We start from the raw sequence: 27,342 nt of genomic DNA, 5'->3' as shown, positions 1-27,342 counted from the left end.
GTGAGGGAAGCACCAACATTATCTCATCAAATATCAAAAATGATGCAGAAGAAAACAAAGCCCACATATATGTGTCTATATTTATTCAGAAACTAAAACAAAACCAAACACAATCTGAAAAGCATGCAGTAAATGTTTCATTTGAGGAGTTTTTCTAAATGAACTGAATTGACTGAGGTTTTTGAATAGAGATGTCATGTCTTTTCAAGTCGGGACGCTCCCTGGAAAATGCCTCTGTGGCAAGCACAGTCATTCTTTGTTGCTCTAGTAGCCTTCATGTTTATTAAAATTAGGGGTATTTGTATCGAAATTTTATTTGCCAATTCAATGTGCGTGAATGTCTATGGCATTTTTTTCAGTTGGTGAATGTGGGTAGAGTATTTCCATGAGAACTCTTCTCCGGTCATCTCTTGCTCTTCGACAGTACGGCTGATCTCTACCACCTTGTCAGAGTGGTCATTTTGACACTTTGTAGATACTGGCTACAGTTCTTAAGCAGCTTTCAGTAGGAGTTCTTGCCATTTTTATTTATGATTAGGTCATACACTCCATCAGAGATTGGAAACACCTATATGATTAAAAAAAGAGAGACAATCCAGTTGTGGCTCAGCAGTAATGAACCTGACTAGTATCCATGAGGATGCAGGTTCGATCCCTGGCCTCGCCAGTGGGCTAAAGATCTGGGGTTGCCATGAGCTGTGGTGTAGGTCATAGACGCAGGTTGAATCTGGCATTGCTGTGACTGTGGTGTAAGCTGGCAACTTCAGCTCTGATTTGACCCCTAGCCTGGGAACTTCCATATGCCCCAGGGGCAGCCCTAAAAAAAGAAAAGAAAAGGGGGGAGAGAGATAATGGGCCCCTTTAATCTCAACTCTGTTTCCTCTCAGGGGTAAAATAAAAATGTCACTTTCTAGAGGATTGAAACTGAATTTTTGTTTTTTGCTTGAATAAAGTTTGAAAAACTTAATTCAGAAGGTGTTCCATAATATTTCTCAATGATGAAAAATACATAAGATGGATGGTTATTGGGGTTCTTCATATTGGTGAGTAAGTGTGTTTAAAGCAAAAGAAAAATAACCATAATATTGAACTCATAGGGTTGTAGGGAAAATGAAATGAGATTGCCCATGTTAAGTGTTTATTATAGTAAACAGACCATGGTCCGTATCCAGTAAATTATTCTAGTAGGTATAAGGTGACGGGGTTCACAAGATACAAAAGGTACAACAGAATTGTCAACATTAGAGGATTATTCTTATTTATGGTTTTTCTTCTTGCAGGGGAAGGAGGGGAGAGGGTGGCAGAAGGTTCTGATAGCCCAACGTTGCTTTCTTGGAGAACTGTCAGTTAGCAGTAGACAATGTTGGGGCCCAGTAAACAAGAAACAACCATTCAGCTCTTATGTGCCGGGCACTATAGTAAGCATCTAATGTATACACTTTGGACCTTATGATCGACGTGCACAGTATGTTGTATTAACCCGATTGTATGGATGAAGGGACTGGGGAGAAATTACTACAGTGGGGAAACTCCACAAAATTTTAGGTAAATTAAGTCTGACCCCCGCCCCGCCATCTACAGATTTGCTCACAAAAAGAGTGAAATCCTCTCCAAGATCTCGATGCCCCAGACTTCCTGTACAAGTTATTGAATAGCTCCTCTAAATCCAACTCAGATTCAAATGCATGTTGTTGGCTTGGTCAGGAACAAGGAGGCACCTTACTTAAGCTGTCTGTCATGGGATTCAGACATGCCATGCTTCCAAACATGGATGTAGAAGTGGTTCCTACTTTGGTGTTAAAAGGCTGAACTGAAAAGGAAAATCTCACCTTCGGTCCCTTAGAGAAAAAGCTCTTCCCATTCCTGAAAGCTCTACTGTGATTTCTTTGGGACCTGACTGTGTTTCATACTCAAAGTAGTATCTTTATGGTTGATGAAAATAGGACATTCCCTCTCTCCTCCATGGGAATGCCAAAATGAGAGAACAAACACACCAAAAAGACTCTCGAACCCGATTTTTAAAACTTTCCTATTCAGAACCAAAGAAAAGCAAGTAGAACAATAACTTCCTTTTTTCAAGGGCAACCAAATGGCCGTATCTTGGTTTTAACAGGTTTTTGTAGACTTCATTCATGGTAATCAGTTGATTAACACTGAACAGCTCCCTTTATGAAGGAAGGAGGAGTAGTTTGGCAGAAAACTTACACAATTCAGTTTGTGAATCTTACATAAATTCAATAATTTCATTCAGTAATGATATGTAAAATATATTTTACACCTGAGTTTAATTTGGAACAAAAAGCAATCAACAATAGCATTTTTGGGGAAAAAAGTTAATGTGGAAATGCCAAATCTCTAGCTCTTAACTTCATTTTTTTTCTTAAGATGTGAAAATTAAACACTCCACTCAGTCCACACTGGGCCACTTAAAATAGGAAAAATGATGCCAAGACCACAAAATGTTTTTTGGTTTTTTTTTCCCTATCACCTGAGGCGGAGCACTGGGGAGTTCTTACTTGAGAGAAGACAAGAGAACTTCCTGGGTTTCCACTATGATTTTAGTACGAGAACGACATGTGGAAATATGGGAAGGATGTATACTTTTAAGGCAAAAACAAAATCATTCATCCATGTCCACAAAATGGATTTAAAGAAACTGAAGCTAGTTTTAGCATGGAACTTAATGGCTAAGAGGATAGATAAAGATGGAAATTATTACTGAGAGGAATCATGATTTTTTTTCTCACCAAAGAACTTAAAAAATTACGTTGGCCTTCACCTTGGATAACCTGGGTGCCATTCACTGCAGATGCATCTGTAGGGAGAGTCTCGTGGGTGCAGAGGATCCTGGGAAAGTCTCCCCTCCACCCCATCTCAGGACTTGCTTCTACAGTGTATACGTTTTACACTACAAAAGAAACTTGACTTCACTGGCTTAACTATTTCCCGTTGCCCAGTGGCCAACACACTTGTTCCTTTGGCTCATTGCAGAAGGGCTGAAATCCCTTGAGAGAAGGTGAGAGGAAAAGAAGAGGGCAGACACCCAACCCAGCCTCCTCTAGCTTTAGACCCCTTCATTTGAGGAGTCTCTGGCTCATCCCAGAGGTCCCCCACCCCCAAGCAACTTCCATCAAACCATAGTCCCCCAAATGTGTTGGCGAACATTTTCTTTAGTGGCGCAATCTTGTTCTGAGATTACAGGGAATGTGGATTTTATTAGAGTTCTTTCAATTCATTTAATTGTTGCTGGCCCGTGGCAAGTGCTGAGTCACTCTCAGCACTTCATAGCATTCCACAAACACCTCATCCTTCTTACTTTCCTTTTTTCTTTTCTTTTTTTTAAGGCTTCTTTTTGTTTAGTTTAGAACAAGTCTCCCCTTCTTTCCCGCAACAGACTTGTCTTTGGAAAAGACGCAGAAGAGCCAGTAAACTTGGCTTCCTCACTTTGGCTCCTCATGTGAGTATAACTTATATTTCTAACTATTATGCAAGTGTCATTAAATAGCGTATTTCCCCAGGTTTCTGTGGAAGAACTTCTCGTTTGATCTTTGCAACGCTGGCACTCTTTTAGAACTAACCACGGAAAAAAACTTGATGACACTTCCGTGCTTCTTATAAAATTCATCTTCAGGGTAATTTTATGGTGTGTGTTTTCCCCCTTGAATGTTTTAAAGAGCTGGATTTCTCTCCCTTTGCAGAGCATTCTAGCAGCTGTGTCTCATTTGCTTTGCAAGGGCATTGGAAGAAATTGCTATTTTGGAAGTTCCTTAACATATGGGATGATTGTACAAAGCACTTTACAGTTTGCATAGTGCTTTCCCATTATTTCACCTAGTCCTTTCTCCTAGAAGGCCAGGACATATTATTTGCATTTTCCAGAAAGGGAAATACAGGTCCTGAATAAATAGTTGAAGCGTGGCAGGACAATTTATCTTACTCTGGAATTAATAGATTAAAATCTGTTCCCTCAGATCCGTTCATACCCATGACCAGATAGCCTCACATTTTTTGACCTAGTCAGGTAAACCAGCATACCCACTATGGATCTGAAGACTATGTGGTCCAGCTAGTTTTAGGTCTGAGTTCTGTCTGAGTGACCGGGTAGTGGGAATTGTGCTGTTGAGCTGCTTTTATTAAAAGTGAGATAGTGGATGGCCAAAAGCCACAGGTTCTGGGAGCAGACTGCCTAGGTTTAAATCCAAACTCCAACCTTTATCAGCTGTGTGACATTTCTCAGCCTCGTTTTTCTTATCTGTAAAGTGGGAATATTAGTTGCTACTGTATGGAGTTACTATGAGGCTGAATTGACTTAATTCACTGAAAACTCTAAGCATAAGCACATAGCACACAGTAACCCCTCAGTGAATGTTGGCTGTTACCACGTTGTGATCCAAAGGGTGGCTACCTGGTCATTTTTTCTGAGATTCGTTTAAGTTGATTTGTTTCGTGAAATTACACAAATGGCTCATTCAAGACAGGAGACAGTTGATAGTCTTAGGAGGAAGTTGGAGTAGACAGACCATATCCTAGTGTTTCCTCTGCTTTTAAGAGCAGTGATCAGTCCCTCTGTCATCCTCTTTAAACACAAAACTGCCATATTCTTCTTTCCAAATAATATGGGATTTTGACAAAGGGCCTCATTCATTAGTACACACCATATTTCATCCTAGCGCTTTTGGAATAGTAGCACCCAAAAAAGACAAGGATGACATTGGTTTTCTTACAGTTCCAGGTGGAAGTAAGGTATAGAGGAAATAGCAGGGATCTGCTTCATTTCAGATGTTCTCTTGTTGAAATACAAAGGGCTGAGTCCCACATCTGCTTCTCATTTGCTGGGTAAACTGGGCAAAGCACTTTGCTTCTCTGTACCTGAATTTCTCCAACTGTAAAGAGGAATTATAATACCCACAGGACAATCAACACATCTCCCACTTGCTGGGACTTTTCCATGGCAAGTGCCACATCCTGGGAACCTCCCCAGTCCTAGGAAGACTAGGATGGTTTGACCCCCCAAATATCTGCCTCTCATCTTACTGGATTCACCATAAGGGCAGTGGATATAAATATGCTTTGATATTTCATGAACTAAAGAGTATAGTGAACCCAGTTGTGAACGCCCAAGTTCCCAAAATATTGCTTTGAATTACTGGGAAAAAGAATACAGGGTATCATTTCTTAAGGAAGAATATACACTTTAATTTTTGGTGCACCATTTTATAAACTGCTTGTAAATACATAATGTGGCTGGCAATTTCCATTATTGGATATGCTGTGTTTTACATCATTCTTGTATGTTTAAATACATGTAATCGAAAGTATACAAAAGGAATATTCATACAGAACAGTTTGGACAGTTACTTTCAGGTCATGACAAAGATAATTTGTATTGGAAGGACCTCATTTGAAATGTCTTTACTTTCTGAAAAATTCTGTTTTGCATATTTTTGAAAGGATTATCATGTGCAATAAATTGATTAATGATTAGCCTTAGAAAACTTCAGAGGAAAGCAAGTCTAGGGAAGATGACATAACTGACTGTCTACTTGGTATCTGAAAAATAGGTACTTACCAAAGGATAAGAGTCCATTGCTGGAAATTAATCTGAGACAACATCAGTGTTCAGAAGATGTGCAGAAATGTTAACCAATATGCACATTCAGGAATTAGAGTAGTTTCCTGAAAATTACTCACTTAGTTTTCTTTCCTATCATAGCGCACTTGAGTGGAACTTCAAAATATGCAAGTATGCATTGGCATGGAAATTCGAAGTTATTTTTTAAATTTTAATTTTTTATTGAAGTATAGTTGATTGACAATGTGTTAACTTCTTACAGCAAAGTGATTCAGTTTTATATATACACACACTTTTAAAAATATTATTTTTCACTATGTTTTATTATAGGACATTGAATATAGTTTTCTGTGCTATACAGTAGGATCTCGTTGTTTATCCCCTCCATGTATAATAGCTTATATCTGCTCACCTCAACCTCCCACTCCATCCCTCACCAATCCCTTCCTGCTTGGCAACCACAATCAAAAAGTTTTTTGATTGACTTTTATTTGTTTTACCCAGAGGCATCCAGCCAGAATTCAAGCCAGTGTATGATCTGTAAGGGAGGCTCCTTGCAGACATGCATAACAAGATAAATAATACATAAATAATGCATATTAGTAATAGCATAAAAACAAGCAAATTCAGTCAAACGTGATTGCTTACATTAATAGAAGTCATATTTATCTTAAAAATTGGACTTCTAAAATATAACGGCTTGTTTTCTACAGGGCTTTTAAAATGAGACAAGCCTGAGAAATTGTTAAGATACTTGATGACCCTGAATGTGTCACAGAGTTTTTCTTTATCTACCCCAGAGGACCTGCTGCAGCCTTGGGTGCATGGCAGATGCTCAGTAAAATCTCGTTAACTTATATTAGGTGTTCTATGTATTGATAAGAATTCAAAATAACATAATGAAACCAGATGGAAACGGGCATGGTCTACCATTCCGCATTCAACTTTTCCCCAAGGAGTGGACTACGTTGCCTCTCAGACAGAAGCAAAGAACTCATTCAAAAGCAGAGCTGAAGGCTGTTGGAGTTATTGTTGTTTATATTTCCCTGGACAGAGGAGTAATTATGTTGGCTTCAAAGCCCTTTTCTTCTACCTTCCATCACGGCATGCTGGTGCAGGAAGAAGCCTTCATCCTAGTCCTACATTTTATGAGTGGAAACCCAGTGGAGGGAACAATTTGCCCAAGGTCACAGATTCAAACCTTCCCAGATTTTTTTTTTTTTTTTTTTTTTTTTTAGGGCCATACCTGGGGCACATGGAAATTCCCAGGATAGGCGATGAATCGGAGCTACAGCTGCCGGCCTTCGCCACAGCAACACCAGATCCGAGCCGTGTCTGTGACCTACGCCACAGGCTCATGACAATGCCAAATCCTTGACCTACAGAGCGAGGTCAGGGATAGACCCTGCATCCTCGTTAATCCTAATTGGCTTTGTTAACTGCTGAGCCACAATGAGAACTCCTCTTCCCAGATATTTGTTAGTCCTAATTTAATGTTTCCAAATGTCACCAGTAGAGCTGTAGGTAATTTTCTTGGCCTCTTTTTCGTTGAGGACCCTCCATCCTCCCTCTGTTCTGCCCCTGCTCATCCGGTGTTACCCCAATGCTGCTCATCCTTAAACAACTCTGCTTCTTCCTCCTGTTACTTTCCACCAGCATTTGGTTTGCTCTCTCAGACAACACACTTGAACCTCTACTCCAAGGTCTCAAGCTAAACAAATCCTAGATTACCCAAAGTGCTGTATAAATTTAAGGGGCATTCCTGCATTTCTTCTTAGGCCTGCAGTCTTTGAAACCGAGATGCATGGCCCCGGGCTTGTGCTTGTTTACTCTCAGGCTTTGGTGACGCGAGTCAAGGCTTTCCCTATGGTTAACGTGGCTGAGGATGGGAGCAAGCTGAAGCTGGTGAAGACAGACGTACGTTGGAATACACTGAGATCATCCTTTGAACAGAACCTCCAAGAAGACAGCTTGTCTGTGGGCCTTAGAGCATCCTTCGCCCAGCAGCAGTGAGACAAATTGAAAGTAGAAAAAGGACAGTCTCCTTTGAGGGGCATATGAGGGCCCAAAGGTTTTTCAGATCTCAGCCCCACAGAGAGGAAATCTGCTTGATATTTATCCAGGCCCCTTTCTTTTAAGTCTTGATTACCCTTGGCTCAGCGAGGTGCTGAGATTTATGCACCAGCGACAGGTGATCCTTATGTAAGAATGGAGTCTCGGGTGTGATAAATTGGGTCTTGAGAAATCTCCGCTCGGCTGCTGCAGATGGCCGTGTCATGATGGCAGAGTCAGAGAGTGGCGTCCTGCCGGGCCGTGAGCTGTCTGTGAACTGGCTACTCAGTTCAGAACCGTCTGAGTCAATTCCTCCGGCCTCAAGGTCATGACCATGGGGCTCAGCCCAACTGTAGGATTGACATTCATTCTAGCAACATTCTTTCCCACTCCCTTCGACACTATTGCTGACTCGCTTTCACTCAGTAGTCCAGCAAGAATCAGATGACCTGTGCTCTTTGTGACTGTCTTTATAATTTGAGATCTCTGTCTTTCATGACTAACACCTGTTAGGGGTGAATTCTATGCCTGTAATGAATTGCTTATGCTATAGGCTTTGCATCAGCCTGGTTGATTTGGTCAAGGAGGTATTTTTACCCACTATATCCCTGTCAATTTCTGCAGTTTTCATGTCACAGGTTCTTAGCCTTTGTTTTGAGGAGTCTAGACATCTCCCAGAGTGCATATATACACCCAAATTGTAAACATAGATGTCTCTGGGGAGAGCAGCTTTCATAAAATTGTTCTAGAAGTCTGAGATACAACAGGTAGGAAGAGTCGCCATTATAGATGAAGAAAATGTTGTGAAGCATCCTTTATTCTCTCCAACTGGATTTGAATTTCAGATAGAACTTGATCAGAGGTTGGCAACATAGAGCAAGCTTTGGAGTCAGATAGCCTTGGTTTTGGCTTAGACCCTGGCTCTGTCTGCACAGCCGGGAATGACTGTGTAAGCTTAGCCATAGCACTTCTGTGTGCCTCATGTCTTTATTTAGAGAATGGATAAAGTGAAAGAAAATATCACCTACCTCGTTATGCTCTTGTGGGAATGAAATGAGAATATATGTCAATCTTGTGCACCTGGTGTCTACTTAGGGTTCTAGATAGCAGTGGCAGGAGTCGCATGGAATTCATTTCTCTAGAGCATGTAGGGTGATGCTCGTTGTGGCATGTCTTATGCTTTGCTGAATTTTAAAATTATCACCAGACTTTGTATGATCACTCAGTCATTAGCTGCCATTTCATAGTCTTCATAAGCATCAACACAATTTACCCTCCACTCTTAAGCGATGTCACGTTCCAGTCCTCTAGCCCACCTCTTGTGGGCAAAAGAATGATACTAACTGGCATTAAACTCTTCGAATCTCATTGTACAAGTGTTACGGTCTTTAGAAAAATCGTGTTTTTCTAATTTTAACAATCACTCAAAGAGGATATGTAGTGTATATTTAGCTAGGGACCTTTTTTCTCTATGTGTACTAACCCGCTTTATTTTCTTGCACATCGTAAGTCCTAGTAGATATTTGCCAAAGGAATGGAAAAGAAAATCTTAACCAACTGAAAACAAGGAATGTCTGCATGAAAATGTTTGTTTTTCTTTTACTAGTCCTTCTCTCATGCATCCTTATTACCCATTCTGTTTCTCTAAAGACTCCTATAAACAGGGCTCACCTTGAAAATGATAGGAAAGGAGGCTCTGTTTGAGGGCATTTATCATCCTGGTACTGTGTGCTTTTTTTTTTTTTTTTTTTTTTTTTTCTACCACGGATTTGAGGCCAACAGGATCCATTCACAGACTCTCTCTTTTTAAAATTGATATTTCTGAAGCAGGTGTAGAATCATCCTAAGTGGGGAACCAACTCCATTTTTTTCTTAAACTTGAGGTGATGGTTTTTTGAGATTGGCCAAAAAATTTTTGAAGAGAGAAGGCACTGAGTGAAAAAGCTATGTATGTGAAAATATGATGAGAGCTAAATGCGATGCACTGGAAAAACATGACAGCAGATTTTACTCTATACCCAGGAGATCTCTATCTCAACTCTATTGAGAAATGCTACTCCAGGAAATGTGAAAGTTCCTTCTGTATATATGCATTTTTATTGGTCTAGCTCATTGCCCAATCTACATAAGTTATTCAGTATTTGTTGAGATGGATTTATATTTTATTATATAAATAACTTATTTATTATGTATATTATATTTAAGTCATGCCAATGAGGAAGATGCAGTCATTCCTCATGTGATGTCTTTATCAACATATGTTTCTGAAGCTCAGGTGACTGATAAACCATTAAAGAAAGTGTCTTCTATGCCTGTTTTCCATGACAAATAGAAATTTTAGAGAATATGCGTGTAAGGCCGTTGAGTGAGGGTGAAGCACCATTTCGTCTTAGCAATTGAGTTTTGCAGTTGCTCCCGTTCAGAGAGAGCAATATTTAAGGAGCCCACAGCAGTCTTGTGGATGTGCACCCTTTCTGCTTTCTCTCAGTCTTACCTTTCTTCAGAGAAATAGCAAGCAGAATCAGAGTGACACTGGCCTGCCTGACCTAGGGCTGAGACTAGGTAAGGGCAGCAGCACGTCCTGCAGGAAATCTGTAGAGCCTCTCGTCCCCATGGGAAGACTCCCCTGAGAAGAAGTTAGGGGAATGAGTGCTGTGTGGCTAGGATAGCTCCCTACAGCATCCCTCTTTTTCTGGTGTAACGAAATCTGGGACACTGGCATCCAGAAGCAAGCGGTGATGTGGGAGAACCATAGAAATAGGGAGTTCACAAGAATGAGAAGTAATGAACCAGAAAGAAATGATCTCCCAAAGGAACCGTGTCTCTCTTCTCTCCTTTATTGCTACTCAAAGCCCTGTGTTTCCCTCTGATTACTCAGTACAGTCTTTCAACTGTGTTTCCCACATCACCACTTATGCTGCTTTTTAATCCTCCTTGTCTTACAAAAAACACATAAACACAAAGCATGTGTCTTTACCTTATATTTCCATTGGGGAATGAGGAACAATAATCAGCATAGATTGGGCATCAGTAGGGGCCAGGTGGTTTTTCTTGCTCCCCAATTCAACCTGTTTTATTAGACGAGGGAAAATAACTTGCAAGGTGTTGAGTCACTTATCCAGAGCTGCTGCCTAAGTGACAGGACTGGATTTGAAACCCTTGGCTGTCTGTGTCTGCACTTCTGCACAAACCCCTCAGGACGGATAGAAAATGCCGAGAAACAGTACAAGGACATGCTGTGGGGATAGAGCATGCAATTTGAAGATGTAGTTTTTCACTCCCTTGAATTCCTTCTCTATCCAGACCAGCACAGAGAGACACTCATTTGTACATCCACATGGGTGAGTTTAAACCCTCTCCCATCTTCCTGTTGATAGAACAGCCAAAGGTTCTGTTTCAGAACCTTTGATGTGGATATCAGGGCCCATGACTACACGTCTCGTATTGGGCAGGCCAAGGTTGTTATGGGAGGTGGAAACAGAATAGGAATGGATTTACCAGTGCCAGACCAGAGTTGTGTGTGGCCAAATACTGGAGCACTTTGGTTTTCCTCTTACCCATGTTGGTGTTCAGAGTAATTGCACTTGAGCTTGGATTTATTCTAACTCAATATTACAACTCATTTTGGGGTTCCTTTTTCAAGTAGCTTCATGTAGCGCATAAGTGCCTGTGTTTCTATCTTGATAATCTCTCAAATGCCTTCCTCACCCTCCATCCCCGCCACTCCTCTCTACTGAGTTTGAATTCCTGTTACAGAATAGTTCACTGAATGCCAGGTGTAAGTCAACATATATATCTCTGTGAAAACCAAGAAAGACAAAAGCTTACCGCTTCCCAGGACTTGTTGAAACACTGAGACAGCTCCTGTGCTGGTGCCAAGGTCAAGGAGGTCAGCCCACACTTGAGCTCAGGCATTCGAGTCTGTCAAATGAGTCAGTCAAATGGGAATGTTGGGGTTTCTTGGCTGGATGCATGTCAGTATCACTGTGCATGAAAGATGTCTGTTTGCTGTACCCGTGTTTGCCATCACACTAAATCATCAGTTGAAAGAATGACTAACATCCTGAGCATATTTGTCTTTACAAGAAGTCCCTTGCTTCAGGGGCAGATGAATTTTGGTGACCGTCCTTTGGTCTCTGGTTTCCTTTCCTGGTCTCTCTGATCACCCACTGTCTCCTTCATGCCTCCTCTGCAAGAGGCAGCCAGCCTCCTCTATCCTTGTCTGCTGGCAACACCAGCACACATGCAGGCCCTTGCACACCGTACATCTTCCCTGCTAGAGTGAACATTCCATGCAGAGCTATCTGCCCACTTGTAGATCATTCATCTGCAAGTCACTGGTGCCAAGTACATGGCTAGCACAAAGCAGGCATTCAGTAAATGTTTGTCGAATGAATGTAAGATAGAATGACTAGAAAAGCACATTAGTTTATTTTGCTGCATGTTTGGCTTCACTGAAACATCTGGATTTTTTTTTTTTTCTTTTTGGTATCATTCGTTCTTACCGCCTTGCTGCCTTCCTCAGTCAGTATTAATTGAGAGTCTTAGATGTGTCAGGCACTGGGCTATATGTCAGCGTAAGTGAGACACGGTCTCTCCTTCCTTGGAAGGTCCGGAGTGGGTTGTACTGATTATGTTGGTTCTGAGTCAGGCAGCCATACTTGGTGAATCACCAACCACTGAGAGTGGAGCCTTGAGGTGGCTGTTTGTGGGAGGATGTGGAGGGGGAAGACATTACCCCCATCTTGAGACTCTCGCAGCTCATGGGGTTGGGGTAGTGGACAAATAAATACATGAAGTATATAGGTTCATACATGCCCGTCAATAAGAAATGGAGGGGTACAAGAGAAATGGCTGGGATGTCTTGTAGAGATAAGTGTTTCTCCCTGGTACAAAATCTCCTTGATACTTTTAGCCAGCGCCTCATTTATATAATAATTTTTTTTCCTATGGTACTGTGTGCTCAATGCTACACCAGCACTGGGGACATGGCAATGACAAGGAAAAGTGTGAAACTTGTTTTCTAGGTAGGTACAGGCCAGGACACAAACATCTGACTCATACCTGAAAATGAAAGTAAGTATGAGTGAACAGAAGTGAGAGTGAGAGAGAGGAAGGAAAGGATGGAGACAGAAAGGAGACCAGACCTGAGGGCTCCTGGTCACTCAGTCCCTGCTTCTCGATCCGAAGAATTTCAAAGATGGTGACTTTGAATGTAGGAATTTTAGCTTACTCCCTTGGAAATTGTTTCAAGAAAGAGCCTGATATTTTTGAGGTGACAGAATGCAAATTTTAAAAATAGAAGTATGAGAACTGTCTAAATAATTCCAGTCTAAGTTATTGGAGGCCAGTTTATTTCCAGGTAACATCACTCTGACCTAAGATTCCAAAGAATTTTCAGATTCAGCTCCTCTATTTCTACTGTCCATACACTATTAAGCAATCGTTTTAGGTCTGTTTCTACTTTTACGGTAGCTAGAAACATTAGATCCTGTGTTTGTTTAGTACATACTTACTTAGTACTTACTATGCGCCAGGCAGTGTCCAAGGCCCTAGGAATGAATCATCAGCCCCAAATCATTGACCCTGTGCTGGAATTAGTAATTTTGACTTTCCTTTTATAAGATGTATATCAAGGAGCCTCCAAAAGGGTCTTTAGACTCCTTTTAAAAAAATTTTTTTAGGAGTTCCCATCATGGCACCGTGGAAACGAATCCAGCTAGGAACCATGAAGTTATGGATTCGATCCTTGGCCTCACTCAGTGGGTTAACAATCTGGCGTTGCTGTGAGCTGTGGTGTAGGTCACAGATGTAGCTCGGATCTGGCGTGGCTGTGGCTGTGGCATAAGCTGGCAGCTGTAGCTCTGATTCGACCCCTAGCCTGGGAACTTCCATATGCTGCAGGTGCAGCCCGAAGAGACACACACACACACACACACACACACACACACACACCAAATAAAATAAAATAAATACATTTTTTTAAAAATTCAAGTATAGTTGATTTACAGTGTTGTGCCAATTTCTGCTGCACAGCAAAGTGACCCAGTCATACATAGATATACATTCCCTTTCTTATGTTATCTTCCATCATGGTCTATCCCAAGAGACTGAGTGTAGTTCTTTGCACTGTACAGTAGAACCTCATTGCCTCTCCATTCTCAGTATAATAGTTTCCATCTACTAACCCCAAACTCCCTCCCCCTGCCCCTTGGCCACCACAAATCTGTCTTTCAATAAAAGGACTCATCATGCATGTGTGTGATTTGGTTGTAATCATTAAAGGGAACGTGGAGCCGAGCTGAATAACATAAGAAATTCTAAAATTAAAACAATCTGAGAATTTCCAAAAGCATGCCCCTCTGGAATAATCCTAAGTCAGCGCTATTAGGCTCCCATGAAGAAGACCAGAGAGGCTCACAGGACAATTCCTTGCTAGACAGGAAGAGGAGTGGTTTCTTTTAAATATTGACCTGGTGCTTAATATGCCTTGACCACGAGCCTAGGCACTTTACAAGCATTATTTCATTCAGTTCTCCCAATAACCTTTGTGGAATAGATCTTATTAACCCCATTTTACAGGTTAGACATTTGGGGCTCTCAGTGACTAAGGCAGTCACCCAAGACAATACACGAAATAAAGGGGGTCGGGAACACTTAAATCCAGTTTCACTGACTTCAAAGAGCTTATCTTAGGTAGAAAGCTCTTCTAGGATATTCCTTTTTTTTTTTTTTTTTTTTTTTTTTTGCTTTTTAGGGCTGCACCCGCGGCATATGGAGGTTCCCAGACTAGGAGTTGAATTGGAGCTGCGGTTGCCAGCCTGTGCCACAGCCACAGTCACTTGGGATCCAAGCCGCGTCTGCGACCTGCACCACAGCTCACGGCAACACCGGATCCTTAACCCACTGAGCAAGGCCAGGGATCAAACCTGCATCCTTATGGATACTAGTCAGATTTGTTTCTGCTGCGCCACAACGGGAACTCCCTAGAATATTCTTATTCAGACTTAGAGCCATTTCTTGGTGCCTCTAAGAAGGTCTTCTTTTTCAGAAGACTAAAGGAGGGATTGATTTGGGGTTGAATCTTGTCTCCTAAAAACCTTTGGGATTTAGTGGAGGATGCTATCACTGGCCATTTCTAGGTCTGCTACACATAGAACATGCTAGAGGGTCCTTCTGCATCTCTGCCATCTGTGCTCTTGGCTTTTAATTTCCTTGAAAATGACTGGACACATTCCTCTTTTTCAACCATACCCAAGGCCAGGGAGAAACATTCTGTTGGCTTTCATCAGTAATCTTTTCTAATGTCGTTTTCAGTATCTCTTCTTCCCTGTCCTGTGTGTGTGTGTGTTCGGTGCATGTATGTGTGTGTTATATTACTTCTTATAGTAATCCAATTATGTTAATATAATTATACCACAAATATATTAAAATTTTAAAGTTGTGTGTTTTAATCATTAAGAACCAGTGCTCAGAGAATGTCCTTAGCAGTTAGTCTTGGTAATTAAAGAATATAAGGTGTGAGAGCAAGTAACAAGCAGCGTCTAAATTTGAAAAGGAGCCAGATGATAGCCTAGGGACCCAAAGGCAGCTCATGCCAGGTTTGAATGGTCCGTCTTACATGGCTTATGTACCGGCCAGCTCAAAGGCAGGGGATTGGATTAGTCATGGTCATAGAATTTTACAACTTAAAAGAGCATGTGCAGTTGAGCCTCTACATTATACAGTAGGAATGAATTCTAGAAAGGTTAGCGATTCATCCAGAGTCGATCAGGAGGGCATAAGAGGACCTAAAGCAGTGATTCTCAATCTTTTTTTTATCTACTGATAAAAAGAAAATGGTTACAATACAGATTCCTGAAGCACAGTCCCAGAAAACATGATTCATATCAGGGTGGGGCCCAGGAACCGGTATGATTAATAAGCCTCCTGAGTGATCTGGCGGCTGGTGGTCCCGGGACCACACTTCAAGAAAGTCTCCTCTGGAATTTAGGCCTCATGACTCTCAGTCCAATTTCATCCCAAAGGACTAGGCTGCCTCCCCACATTAAAAAAAAAAGCATTCCTAACAATACACAAGACTCTTTGTGACTCACGTTTGTGCTCTTATTTCCTGACTCAACAGTTAATTCCTGAATGCATCATTCATTGAGTAGTTTTCTTTTACTCAGTCTCTCTGCCTCTATGATGTGCCAGGAGCTAGGGACACAAAGATTGAAACACAGCTCCACCTCCAGAGAACCCTCCTGTAACGAATAGTAGCTACTGTTTCCTGAGCCCATTGTTTATCCTGCTTTGAAGAGTTTATCTCATTCCTTCCCTTTAGGCAAGCCTGTCCATAATAACAACATAACTTGGAGGTTATTTGTATGTATAGAATCATACATATTCTCTGAAACTTACTCTTCAGTACCTACATATGGCTTCAAGTTATTTTCTGGTCAGTTCGTTATACGTGCTAGTCTTTGTAATGGCTGATGTACTGTCATGTTTTCAATCATTCTCATACTGATGAATATTAAATTGCTTCTCTTCTTTCCTATTTCAAATAGTGCCGGGATAGATTCCAAAGTAAGTCTTGTCACCCCCATTTTACAGATGAGGAGATAGAGCAAAGTTAGTCACCTTGTCCAGGGTCTCTCAAGGGCAGAATATGGATTCCAGAGGAGGTATATCTGTCTCAAAGACTACAAAGTTATTTTCTTTTCACTATTTCACCTTTTAATAATTGCAGTACCGGGGGTAAGTGCTGGCTGAGGTGGATACTACAAGACTCCTAAAACCTAGCTGTGCAGGGTCATCTGGGAAGCGATCTTTGAGCAGAATTTAGGAGTCTTCTGGGCATAGGGGGAGAAAGCCACTCTAGAAAGGGCTATCGGTTTATTGCAAACCCATCAGTGACACATACTGGTCACCAACTAGAGGGGAACCCATGATGGATACTTGGGAGATTTCATAGAAGACGTGATATTTGCACACTGGGATCTTATAGCATGATGTGAGTGGTTGGGGGGGGATAAAATACTAGAATAATAAGCTAGTGAGCAGTGTATAAATAAACACCCACCTCATTTGTTCGCTTTGGCAGAGCCCTGGAAAGGAGTGGGCCATGGGCTCCTGTCTACCTGGGGTGGCAAAGACATGCCCTCTTAATAGCTCAGTTTCTTCCTCTAAAACAGAGTCTAGTCCCAGCCTACTTGTCAGGGATGTTGCAAAGCTTGGTTAATTTCTGTAAATGTTTTGACCTCCTCTGAGGTGTGTGCTCTATAAATAGGAGGTATTGCTAGCAGCCATCAGAACCCAAACAAAACTGAACTTCAGTTCCCTGAGAAAAAAACAGAAATGCCCACGAAGCACGCAGCCTGCCCTGGGTCCCTCACACTGACCCTCCCATAAGAGGCAGCCTGGGTCTCCTGGAGGAGCTCGCCGAAGTTCAAGCCCTGCTCTCAAGTGGGAAAATTCAGGAGACTGGCTGGATTGCCTAACATTTCATTTCCCAGCTGATCACTATGATTAAGAGCCCATCTGGCACAGCCCATTTGTGAGGTCTGTGTGTGTGGAGAGGTAGGACGCAAGGAAAGGCAGAGATCTAACAGCAAAAAAGCACATGCATAGCCCCGTGGTGCCAGTGCCACAGTGGAGCCTTCCACTAAGATATTTCAATAAGAATTTCATCGTATTAGCATTCGTGAGGCCCATAGGCCATATGTTGTAAGAAAGGCAGTCAGGGAAGCAGCCCTTCTCTTTCTCTGAGCTTTTATATTAGCTTAGTGAGGATTTGGTGGTGCCTCTGTCTGCCGTGGGTCTCGGGGAGCTCACACACGCTGAGAAGGAAATCCAGCTCTGGGTCTCAGCAGCCGCCTGCCAACACCTCTACCCACAAACTCACAGAAACTAAGCAGAGGCTGAGAGACACACAGCTACACTCCCGCACAGGGACAGTGGCGATGACTTTGGACAGGGGGTTCCCTGGAGCCCATAATTCCCTTGTTCTTATTCCCCACCAGGAGCGCTCTGAGCAGGGGGCAGAGGAAGCCATATGTTAGCGCTCATGTCTTCACGGCCCCTTCGGTGTAACCACAGTTCCAAATCAATCCACAGGCAAGTCGATCTCGTAAGCACTAATAGGACTCACAGATGTGCAGAAACCAGCGTCGCGATACTCAGCTGAACTCTCGGATGGAATTTCTTGTAATTTTCTGTTACCCAAGGGATCCTATGTAAACCTGTTCCAGACAGAGTTTTTATTGTATTATATTTCTGAGCTCCAACCAGGCCTTCCCTTTGGAGGTCAAGCCTCTCAGCCTCCTTGAAAATTCCCATCTCAAAGGTAGAGGCTCTTGGTGCCCGTGGTCACCACTTCTGCTGGGGCTCCAGGTCCACAAGGAAAACTCATCAGTGACTTGATCTTAATCCCTCACTGCGTGTGCACAGGTCATTGAAAAACATCTGGTGGCCCTGACCCTCCATGTCCATTTGCCAAATGCATTGAAGTGGGAGGAACCGGGGAGCCCATCTGTGGTGCTCCGTGGTGACTGACAGAGGGAGGTAATGGGCCGACTCGGGGAGGACCTTCGAGCCCTGGCTGTTTTGCTCAGTCTATAGAGGATCAAAGGCCACTCTGGAGAGAATGGTTGGAAGGGCCCTACCTTTTCAGGCTGTGAGGCTGAGTTTTGGGGGTTGAGCCCAGCAAAATGTCTTCTCCCACATCTCAGAAATGTAAAAATAAAGTTGGCTCCACCAGCAGGTTGGACTCAATCCTAAATGCCCTTTGGGAGATCCCAGCCTGTCTCTTGGGAAGGTGGATTTTACAGCCTATGATGTGAAGTTCAGCAGAGAAAGCCAGGTCAATAGGAGTGAGAAAGTCTCTGATGAGGTCCCCTCAGCCTTCTGTTTCTGAAAAGCGACTTTAATTACTTGGACTCTAGATGAAAGCTTTGCCTTCTTGAAGGGGCAGACATCCATTAGTGAACCTATGAAATACAGTGAGGATGTCTCCTCAGGGCCCAAGGCTTTCCGGTGCCCTTTGTCTGAGGCTGAGCGTCCTGAAAAGGCAATTGTACTGATGTTAGGTCCTGTCCCGTCATTGGTGTCAAACCTCCCAGCAGAAGGGAGCTTAGCATGTCAATGAGGTAGGATGGAAGGCAGCCACAGCTCATCATTTTCTTCTCCTTGCCCCACCCAACACCAGGAACCTTCCAAGTTTCTCAGGAGACATGGTGATGCCAATATGGACCAGTCGCCTTGCCCCGGGAGAGGTCTTTGGTATGAAATGCATTGTCTCAAGTAGATTCTATGGAGAACTCAATTAGGATAAATGGATTTGGCATTCCTGGCTACAGAGAAACTGCTCCTTGTCATAATTTTCCCTGTCTTCAGCAGAGACTTACCTGCTAGCAGGTCTGTATCTCTCAGAAGAGGTTGTGAGAAGAGGATGGGATTTGTTTTGCTAGTTTTTTCTATCTTGTTCTAGTAACTTAGAGTGTACTCTAAAGATCATGTGAGTAAAATACATAAGACCTATTATATAAAACGTAAAAATTCTGCCCCAACTCCTTTTTTATTAGCTAGAATGTCCAGAAATAATATACTCATAGCAATTTTACTTTACAGGAATTCAAAACTTTATCACATAGAAGCCACCAAATAGCTCTTCCCATTGTCCTGAGGAGGACAAAGAAATGCTGATACACGAGGAGTTTGGGGTCAGTCAGGAATGGCAAATACTTAGTATACGTTTCCTCATCAACCCCCTTTTCCCATGGCAGTGATGACTTCCTGATGCTTATGAAACTCTTTCCTACAGAGATCAGGCAGGATTTCAGGATCTTTCTCAGTCTGTACTTGAGACACCTCCTGCCGGTCAGCCAGCGTTGGCATAAGGGGATTAATTTCTGAAAAGAAAAAGAGAAACGTGGCATCTTGAGTTCTTCTTGGTATAATTAAAATACCTCAAGGAGGAATTTTGGACTAGATCTATGGCTTTTGCTGCCTTTTCTGTTTACAAATCATGTAGATGGGATTCAAGTCTCAACTTTCCACTTACCCCACCCATTCTTGTCTGCCACCCCCAAAATATCACACCAAAAGAAATGGGAAATATGATTGTGCTTTTATGAGCCATCCGTGAGGTGATGTCTGGTCCATATTAAATTTCAGAAATAAATCATATGAGAAGAAAATACAGAGATGTGATTCTGTTATGGGTATGAATCCTACCCAAGAACAGCAGCTCAACCACCTTGAGTACCCCCTGAGGGACCCTGGGACTTCTTCGGCTATACTTTAATAACCACCTGTCTTGGAAATAAATAGAAAATATGTCAGCATTTTTCACAGGATACTGTACAGTTGATGCCCTCTCTTCTGATCTTGAAATCATCATCTCCTCAGTCACGCCCATGTGTGAGAACAAATACAAATTCAGCAACCAGTAACAATTCCACCGGACAGCGGGATAGATGGACTTTAGTCTGGGTCTAGATAGACTGAAACCGTTTGGAAGAATCAGGAGCCTGTGACCTGTCATCTGTCGCTCCTGATCAGGATTACAGGGCCACTGAATAGCTCTTCCCATTGTCATGAGGAAGGCAAAGAAGTGCTGATACAGGAGGAGTTTGGGGTCAGTGAGGAATGGCAAATACTAAGTATACGTTTGCTCATCAACCCCCTTTTCCCATGGCAGTGATGACTTCCTGATGTTCATAAAACCCGTTGGACTGGCTGGACTAGAACACACTATTGGAGACCTTTCTCAGCCTTAATTGACCTCTGACTTCAGCCTCCAACATGAGTGTCTGGTGGCCTAGTCTTTGGGGTTACCCAGGTTGGCAGCTGCTAGAGCATGTGGGGCCAGGGTTTCCTGTATCTTGGGATTATAGGTGAAAGAAAATGCCTGACTAACAAATAAAGCAAAACGAGAGAAGGGGTGCCATGAAATTCCTTCAGCCTGACCTAGGACCCTCTCACCAGTTCAACTGGGGCAGGAAGGGGAACTTTAATTTTGTTGCTGTTATTACAAAAATATATGAGCTTTGGAAAGACACTTAACTCTCCTCTGTGTCATCTCTCTGCTATGATATGGAGTAATAATAGCAACTAGACATACTTACGTGTAAAGCATTTTGCAGTCTAAAGCATTACCTCGTAAAAGGTGGAGAGGACGTAAGACTGAATTTCAAGGTGGAATAAGAGAAGGTCAGTTTACAAAATGTGGAGAAAGATGTGGTCTTTGACCTTAAGGCTAGAAGTGAGGGATTTGGATAGCAAGTGTGTGTATTTCTCTCTGTTTCTCTCTGTGTACACACAAATATGTACCTATACCCATATTTAAAAAGAAGTAGTATTACTGCATGCTTTGAGATGCATCTGGGCAGCAGTATAGTTTGCCAGCCACTGTTAAGTTGGCTGTTTTTCTTTCTGCATCTCAAAGAACAAAAGCCTTAAAGATTTCCCAATATGATGTGAAAGTCCATATTTCTTACATGAAAATTATCTGAATTAAGTTTTTATGCACCTCGTGCAGTTTGTTATCCAGACTAGCCGGCTGTGTGGACCCTTTGTTCATTGCTATCTGTCCTTTGTCCACAGAGGACTTGCGGGGCTGGAGGGGGAGGGCATGAGGTATCTAATCTGTTTTCAGTTCTTTGGGGTATTTGAGAAAGTCGTACGCAAGCTTAGGAAAGCACTTGGGGAGGGGCAGATTAAATGGAAGAGAATCCTCCATTGCAGGACTAGGTGTTGTACTGACCTTGTGAATTAAGCTCTTCCCCTCTTTGATGATACAAGATCATGCCGCGAGCTAGCAAGTATGTCTTCACATTAGGGAGAGACGGTCTGGTCCTCCTCTTCCCAGCAGGCAGAACAAATAGCCAGCAGGCGATGAGGCAGGATTTGCTGGGGTTGGAGCTACTGCAGCTTCCTGGACAAGTGAGAACATGCAGGTGTCAGTCCCCTGCTGCAAGCCAAGCAGGTCACAGGGCAGTGGCCCAGTGGCCCACCCTGCTCCTCTCCCTCAAGGTTCATTTTTCATTTTGATTGAGTCATGATGGCTCAGCGACACAAAACATCTGAGGACATGCCTTGTAGGGGAAAGGTCACAAAGAACGCCAGTGGTCTCCTCTTCCCTAAAGTCTAGGGCTCGCTCACGTGGAATTGTTGGTTAAGGATGGGCCAGCGGGGCTGGTGCAGGGCTCAGTCTTTCTCCGCGAATGGCAGGAGCAGGCCTCCGTCTTGCTAGCTTCAGGGTTGCCCGGCTGCCTGGTTTCAACTGAGGCAGCACAGCTTGCTTTAGCTTTGAAGTGTGAAAACCAAATACCGGTTGGCAGAGGGAAGAGATGGGAGCTGCGTAACCGTCTCGGAGCACGAAGAAACACACTCAGCGCTACTGAACGTCGAAACTTTTCCTGTCCCCTTACCCATCCCTCATCCCACCCCCACCCCTGAAAACTGTGACAACAGTAGCAGGCCTGGTTGGCTGGCTGTTCTGTAGTGGCTGGTGGGCAGATGCTGTGAGCGTCTTAAATATGAGAAGGGACCGAGCAGACACTTCCCCTCCAGCTGTCTGGTCTGTGTCCTCCTAACCTGCCCGAGACAGGCAGGGGCACACACTCACACACGCACACGCACACGGAAGCCTGACTTTGGTTTGTCCCAGCACCCTGAACAGTGATTTAGGCTACTGGATTGTCTATCCCTTCTGTGTCCTAGGGAAGATTTTAGAAATTCTCATACAGGAGGCTGAGAAAGGAAAATATTGGTTCCTACAGTACAAACATCTCCGTCCTGAAAGAAAATGTTAATTTTCCCCTAAATCAAATGTTGACATGCATCAGCTGCCGCTGAAGGTGTGTCGCTGTGGGAGAAGAACGCCACGCCGGAGTCTGTCCTCGGAAAAGCTAGCTGGTTTAGGATCTAAACAGGTCTGATGTAGAGGTTTTGTGAAGCGTTGCAGGTAGTTTTCAAAAAGCTCATCTCTCTGGGACACCCTCCTGAGCAGGAAGCGGGGGCAGGGTTCCACCCTGTGGGAGGCACCCTTTTCTGCAGAAGTCAGGGTCCCTCCATTGGCATCTGCAGTGATGCCAGGAGATAGAGGGTTTTAACTGGAGATGAGAGGTGGGAGGGGGAGGCTGGCAGAGTGGTGAAAGGACGGACTCCACAGGCAGAGGGAAATTTCCAGCGCTAGATGCTTTCCCTGCCTCTTTCCCCACTGCCCCCAAAGCATACACTTGAAATATTCGTCTTTGTTCAACACCTATGTTTTTAAAATTCCAAATTAAGTTCCCCCACCCACTCTCTCCCTCCAACTAGTCACACACACACACACACACACACACACACACACACACACACACACACCCCCTTTTAACTTGTTAAGTATGAACGATGATGATATATACAACCAGCGTGCTTTGCCAGTCTGCACGGGGAAGGCCAAGATGAATGCAGAAGGTTGGTGCAACGTTGCCGCAGAGCAGCGTGATCAGAATGCAAGATGGAGCCCAGGGGGAAAGGCCAAGAAATATGCCTGCGCTTGGAGTTTACACAAGTCTCCTTAGCAACTTGTCTGAATTTATTTTTCCCTTAATGTGTATGGGTTTCTTCCAAACCCTGAGTGAAACGGTTTCTCCTCCCTGAGGGCGACGCCGTTTAGTGGGTGAGGGAGCCTTTCTCTTCCTCACCAGCTTCTTCCCACCCCTCCCCCTCCCCGTCTAGGTAGCTTGATCCTTCGCATTGTGACTCTGTGGATGGTTGGTAGCTTTCCAGAAATTCACGTCTCAGTGGGGGAACGGTGGGGCCTGTTTCCGATGGCCACAGCTGTGCGGATTTCTGCCGCAGCCTCCTGCTCGCCGTGCCTGCTCTCGTGCGTGGCAGCCGTGTAAATGTGCCTGTTTATATGCCCGTGTGCTGTAAATGAGGGGAGACTGGACCGTTTCTTTTTCTGTCTTGCTCTTCTCTCTCTCTTTCATCACCCCAACACACACACACACACATGCATGCACGATCCTATCATTCTAATTAGAAGATGGATATAAAGCTGTTAGGAAAAAAACCTGACTTCTGGGAATCTGATCTGTTGGATTTATGTGACTGGGCTTGCTTCAGGGGAGACAGCCATAAATACTGCAGCGGTTTTCCCTAAAATTGCTTTACCTTGAAATAACTCTAGGGGAGTACGGTGGCTGCCTCGTTGGAGCCGACATTGAATACAAATCTTAATATTTCTTTTTGCCCCCTCCCCTTTTAGAGTCAGGGACAAAAGGAAAAAAGAAACCTAGCCAGAAAACGTTAAGGTTTGACTTTGGCTTTTTTTTTTTTTACAAACAGATGTTGCTTGTCATACTGTTGTTGTTAGGCAGGTACCAGATTGGACCAAGTGGTGGGGGGGGTGTGTGTGTGTGAGAGAGAGACTGTGAGAACGAGATGGGGAGAGGAGGAGAGTGGGAGCGCTGGGTGTGGGTAGGAGGCTGGAAGACAAAAACTGATCGGTTTGGGGAAAAGTTGAGAGCAGGAAGTGGGTAATACAGATTAATACCTTTTTTCCTTTCCAAACTTCAATTCGATGGTAAATAAATACAATCGTATTCTATCTGGTGGGTTTTGGTTGTTCCAAAGGAAGGGGGAAATGTGGAAAGCCGTTGACAGGGAGAGCCAGCCCTGGAGGAGAAAAGCGAAGGTCTCCTGGGGTGCGAGGCAGAGAGGGGGCTGCTAGGCTGTTCAGGTGCTCCCCCAGGTGAATCTGCCCTGGAGTAAGGAGGGTCTCTGTTGCAACTGAACTCAGTTGCTTGTGTTTGATGGTTGCTGCTTTTTGTAGGTAGCCTTGTGGAGGTTCCTGGCTCTTTTGTACTTTTCCCAGAGTAAGAATCTCATCGTTAGATGGCCAGGGTTCTAAGGAAGTACGGACTCTTTACCTACTGTGTGTTTCCCTCTTTGCAGGATCCAAATGGTCTAATCCTCATTTTCCCTCCAGCCACCCCGAACCCTCACTTAATTTACAGCTTTCTAATCTGATTGTGGTGGGCTTTCTCAAGAGTAAAACATAGCTTTGAACATCACAAGTGTTAAAGTTGCCCGGCATATAGAAGGCTTTGTGTGGTGTATCATTTGCTTATATTCAAGAAATGACAGACCTCTGATTTTTCTAAAAGCATGTGTCTCATGTTTCCGTATCAGAATCAGGGTCTTCTGCATTGAAAAAAAAAAAAGAAAAAGTTTGGTTCTTTTCAAAGCCTTTTGGGCTTTATTAACAATATAGCTAGAAAGGAAGTTGTAGGCTAGCATCCTGGTTTGCATTTTAAGAAGGAAGAAAAATTGTCATCCTGAGCAAACTTAATGCTTTCAAAAGTGAAAGTGGTCTCCTCAGCCAGCTGCACGCAGAACAACTTGTTACAGGCAGCCTCTCTCTCTTTTGTTTCCCCGGGTGTGTCAAAAGCAAATTTGCCTCCAACTTCTCACTCTTATATAGTTGATCCCTGTTATACATCTGTGGTGAATGAACACTTAAGTGGGTTTAAGATTGTTTTTAAATTACCAAAAAAGGGAAAAAAAAAAAAAAAAACCAGCCTACCACTCAAATCATCTGAGGGCATCTCTTGTTTTTTGTCCAACCTGTTTTATTCTGTCGTGCCATTTTTCATGTCTTTGTTCTTCAGTCGACCTAGCCACACATTCATTTTTCATTTTACATAATATATTTGTATTTTTTAATCCGGGGGGTATATGGAAGGAAGGTTGTAAATGTCAATTCCTACTTTTCCCTTTGCCTGAAAGGAGGTCGAAAACCATGGCATTGCCTCGCCAGCCTCCTCCCTCCCCTGCTCCCTTCTGGTCAGCTTTTCCTGGGTGGAGAAGAATTCATTCTACCTAAGCTAGCTGGCTCTGGTGCCCGAAGCCTCTGCCCGGGTTGCTTGAGAGATGCGCCCACGCTGGGGGCTGGTGTCCTGGTGGCAGCGTCGCAGGTGGATAAAACGTGCCATGACGCATGGCACCCAGGAATTCCTCTTGGAGCTGCCCTTGCTGGAGGTGCCTCTTTTGTTGAGGTGATTGGATCTTTCTACAGAGAGCAGGGGCTGCAGAGGGTGAGCGGAAAGACCTCTGGAGAACTGAAAAGCCACGGGGGGACCAAGACTAGCTCTGTCCCCTGCTTCCTGATGTCGGATTAATGCCGGGCATAGGTCCGAGTTCCCTCTCTCTTTCTTCCCTCCTCTATTCCTCTCTCATTCTCCCTCCTTTCCTCCTCTGTTTCTTTCTCCCTCCCTCTCTCTTCCTTCCTTCCTCTTTCCCCTTTTATTTTTCTCACTTTCCATTCTCTCTTTTCTCTTTCTCTCTGTCTCCTTCCTTCTTTCCTCCCTCCCTTTCTTTCCTTTCTTCTTCCCCCTTCCTTTCTCTCTTTCCCTCTCACTTTCTGTTGAATTCTCTCTCTCCTTCCTTCCTCCTTTCTTTCCTTCTTCCCTCCCTCCCTCCCTCCCTTCCTTCCTCCCCCTCGCTTCCTTTCTCTTTTTCTCTGTCTGTCTCATCACAGGTTGTTCAGCTGATTCGCTCTTCCCCCTCAGGACAAAGGAGGTCTGCTGAGGTTCTGTACAAGGGACGTATCTTTTAAACAGGAGGGTGGAGGCCAGGGGATCTTTCTGTCAGTGTCCTTCTGCTGACATCACCATGGACTTGGTGTTCACGTCCACAGGCAGGCAAAACCCAAGTACATGTTCCCTTTTGCAGGCAGCTGCGCAGTGAGTTTTCCTTCCATTAGCACAGGAACAATGAAGGAAAAGCAAACCCTGCGTCTAAAACCTGGCCAATGAAAGAAGGTTGGAATGGAAGCCAAGAATCCTGCTGTGGTGGAAGGGGGACAGGCTCCTGAATCCACCACAGTCCGATATTTCACTACTTTTTAAGCAGCCCCATCAGCAGAGAGAGCTAATGACTCCCGAATCATTTCAGAATCAAAAAGTTAAAACGATGTCTCAGTGATGCTACATCGTGCCAGGTAACGATTGCCCAGCCTGATTGTATCTTAACCAGTCTTAATTATTGATAACCTATCTCTTAATCATGTTTAGCAAATGAGTGGTTTGGTATAAAACGTAGGAATTTGGGAGTATTCAGAGACCTCCCTCTCCCATTTGATCATTTTTCTGGTAAAATCGTTCTCAAGGTTCATTGGTAGCCAGGGAAATTCCAGGAAAAATGTGAAAGTGACTTATTTGCCGAACCTTTATATCATGTGTAGTTCTGGAAATGAAGAAAACATAATGCTTCCCAGTGTTTTTCTCAAATTTTATTTCAGTTTTTAGTGTTCCTTTTTACTCTCATTTTGGCATGAATTCTAGTTTAGCTTTATAAAAGAGTTGGGTGACAAAAAGAAACCAGCCACAAAACAAGCAAATACTTTCAATCCGTTTAAAATAATTTTATTTTCCAGACGCGGGCAAATGGCTTGAAGATGCTGCTGGCCTAGCAAGATGGCAACAGCTTTGAAAAATAGGATTCATAAGAAGTTCTTTTTTTCCAGGTAATTATATTTTCCTATAATTTCCCCAAACCTTCCATTTCCTCAAGTATTATAAATTTTTAGGGCATAACTTGAAGGATTGAATTATGAAGAATAACTGCATTTTAAACTTGTTTTTTTTTTTTTTTTTTACAATAGCAACTAGTTTTATAATATTTCATAGCTTAGGAGTAGAGCAGTCATTGCATTCAATTCTATAGAGTTCAGAGAA

The 27,342-nt window shown here is 43.3% G+C and overlaps 2 protein-coding genes across 26 annotated transcripts in view; one reads left to right on the top strand and one right to left on the bottom strand.

The window, feature by feature from the left end:
• LOC146399891 (uncharacterized) overlaps positions 1-27,342 on the bottom strand; it is a 393,141-nt gene that overhangs the window by 69,755 nt on the left and 296,044 nt on the right. The gene's annotated exons all lie outside the window — the stretch shown is intronic.
• LOC102164776 (uncharacterized) overlaps positions 1-27,342 on the top strand; it is a 441,263-nt gene that overhangs the window by 351,943 nt on the left and 61,978 nt on the right. For 17 of the 25 annotated variants that reach the window (XR_014815495.1, XR_014815491.1, XR_014815506.1 and 14 more), the window contains one exon: positions 27,042-27,131. Coding sequence is in view for 14 of the 25 variants with exons in the window: in XM_084976393.1 (XP_084832519.1) it covers positions 27,042-27,097 (56 nt within the window). In the remaining 11 variants the exon portion in view is untranslated. Of the gene's footprint in view, positions 1-3,344; positions 3,458-26,538; positions 26,607-27,041; positions 27,132-27,342 lie in introns of those variants that run through there. The other 8 variants (XR_014815509.1, XM_084976404.1, XM_084976396.1 and 5 more) reach the window with 3 other exon arrangements.

This window comes from Sus scrofa, chromosome 9 (genome assembly GCF_054392235.1).
Source record: "Sus scrofa isolate SSC_HxYL_T2T_F1_AM1 chromosome 9, Sscrofa_HxYL_maternal_Yorkshire_Landrace_v2.0, whole genome shotgun sequence".
Lineage (NCBI taxonomy): Eukaryota > Metazoa > Chordata > Mammalia > Artiodactyla > Suidae > Sus > Sus scrofa.
This window is presented reverse-complemented; position numbering and strand designations above follow the sequence as displayed.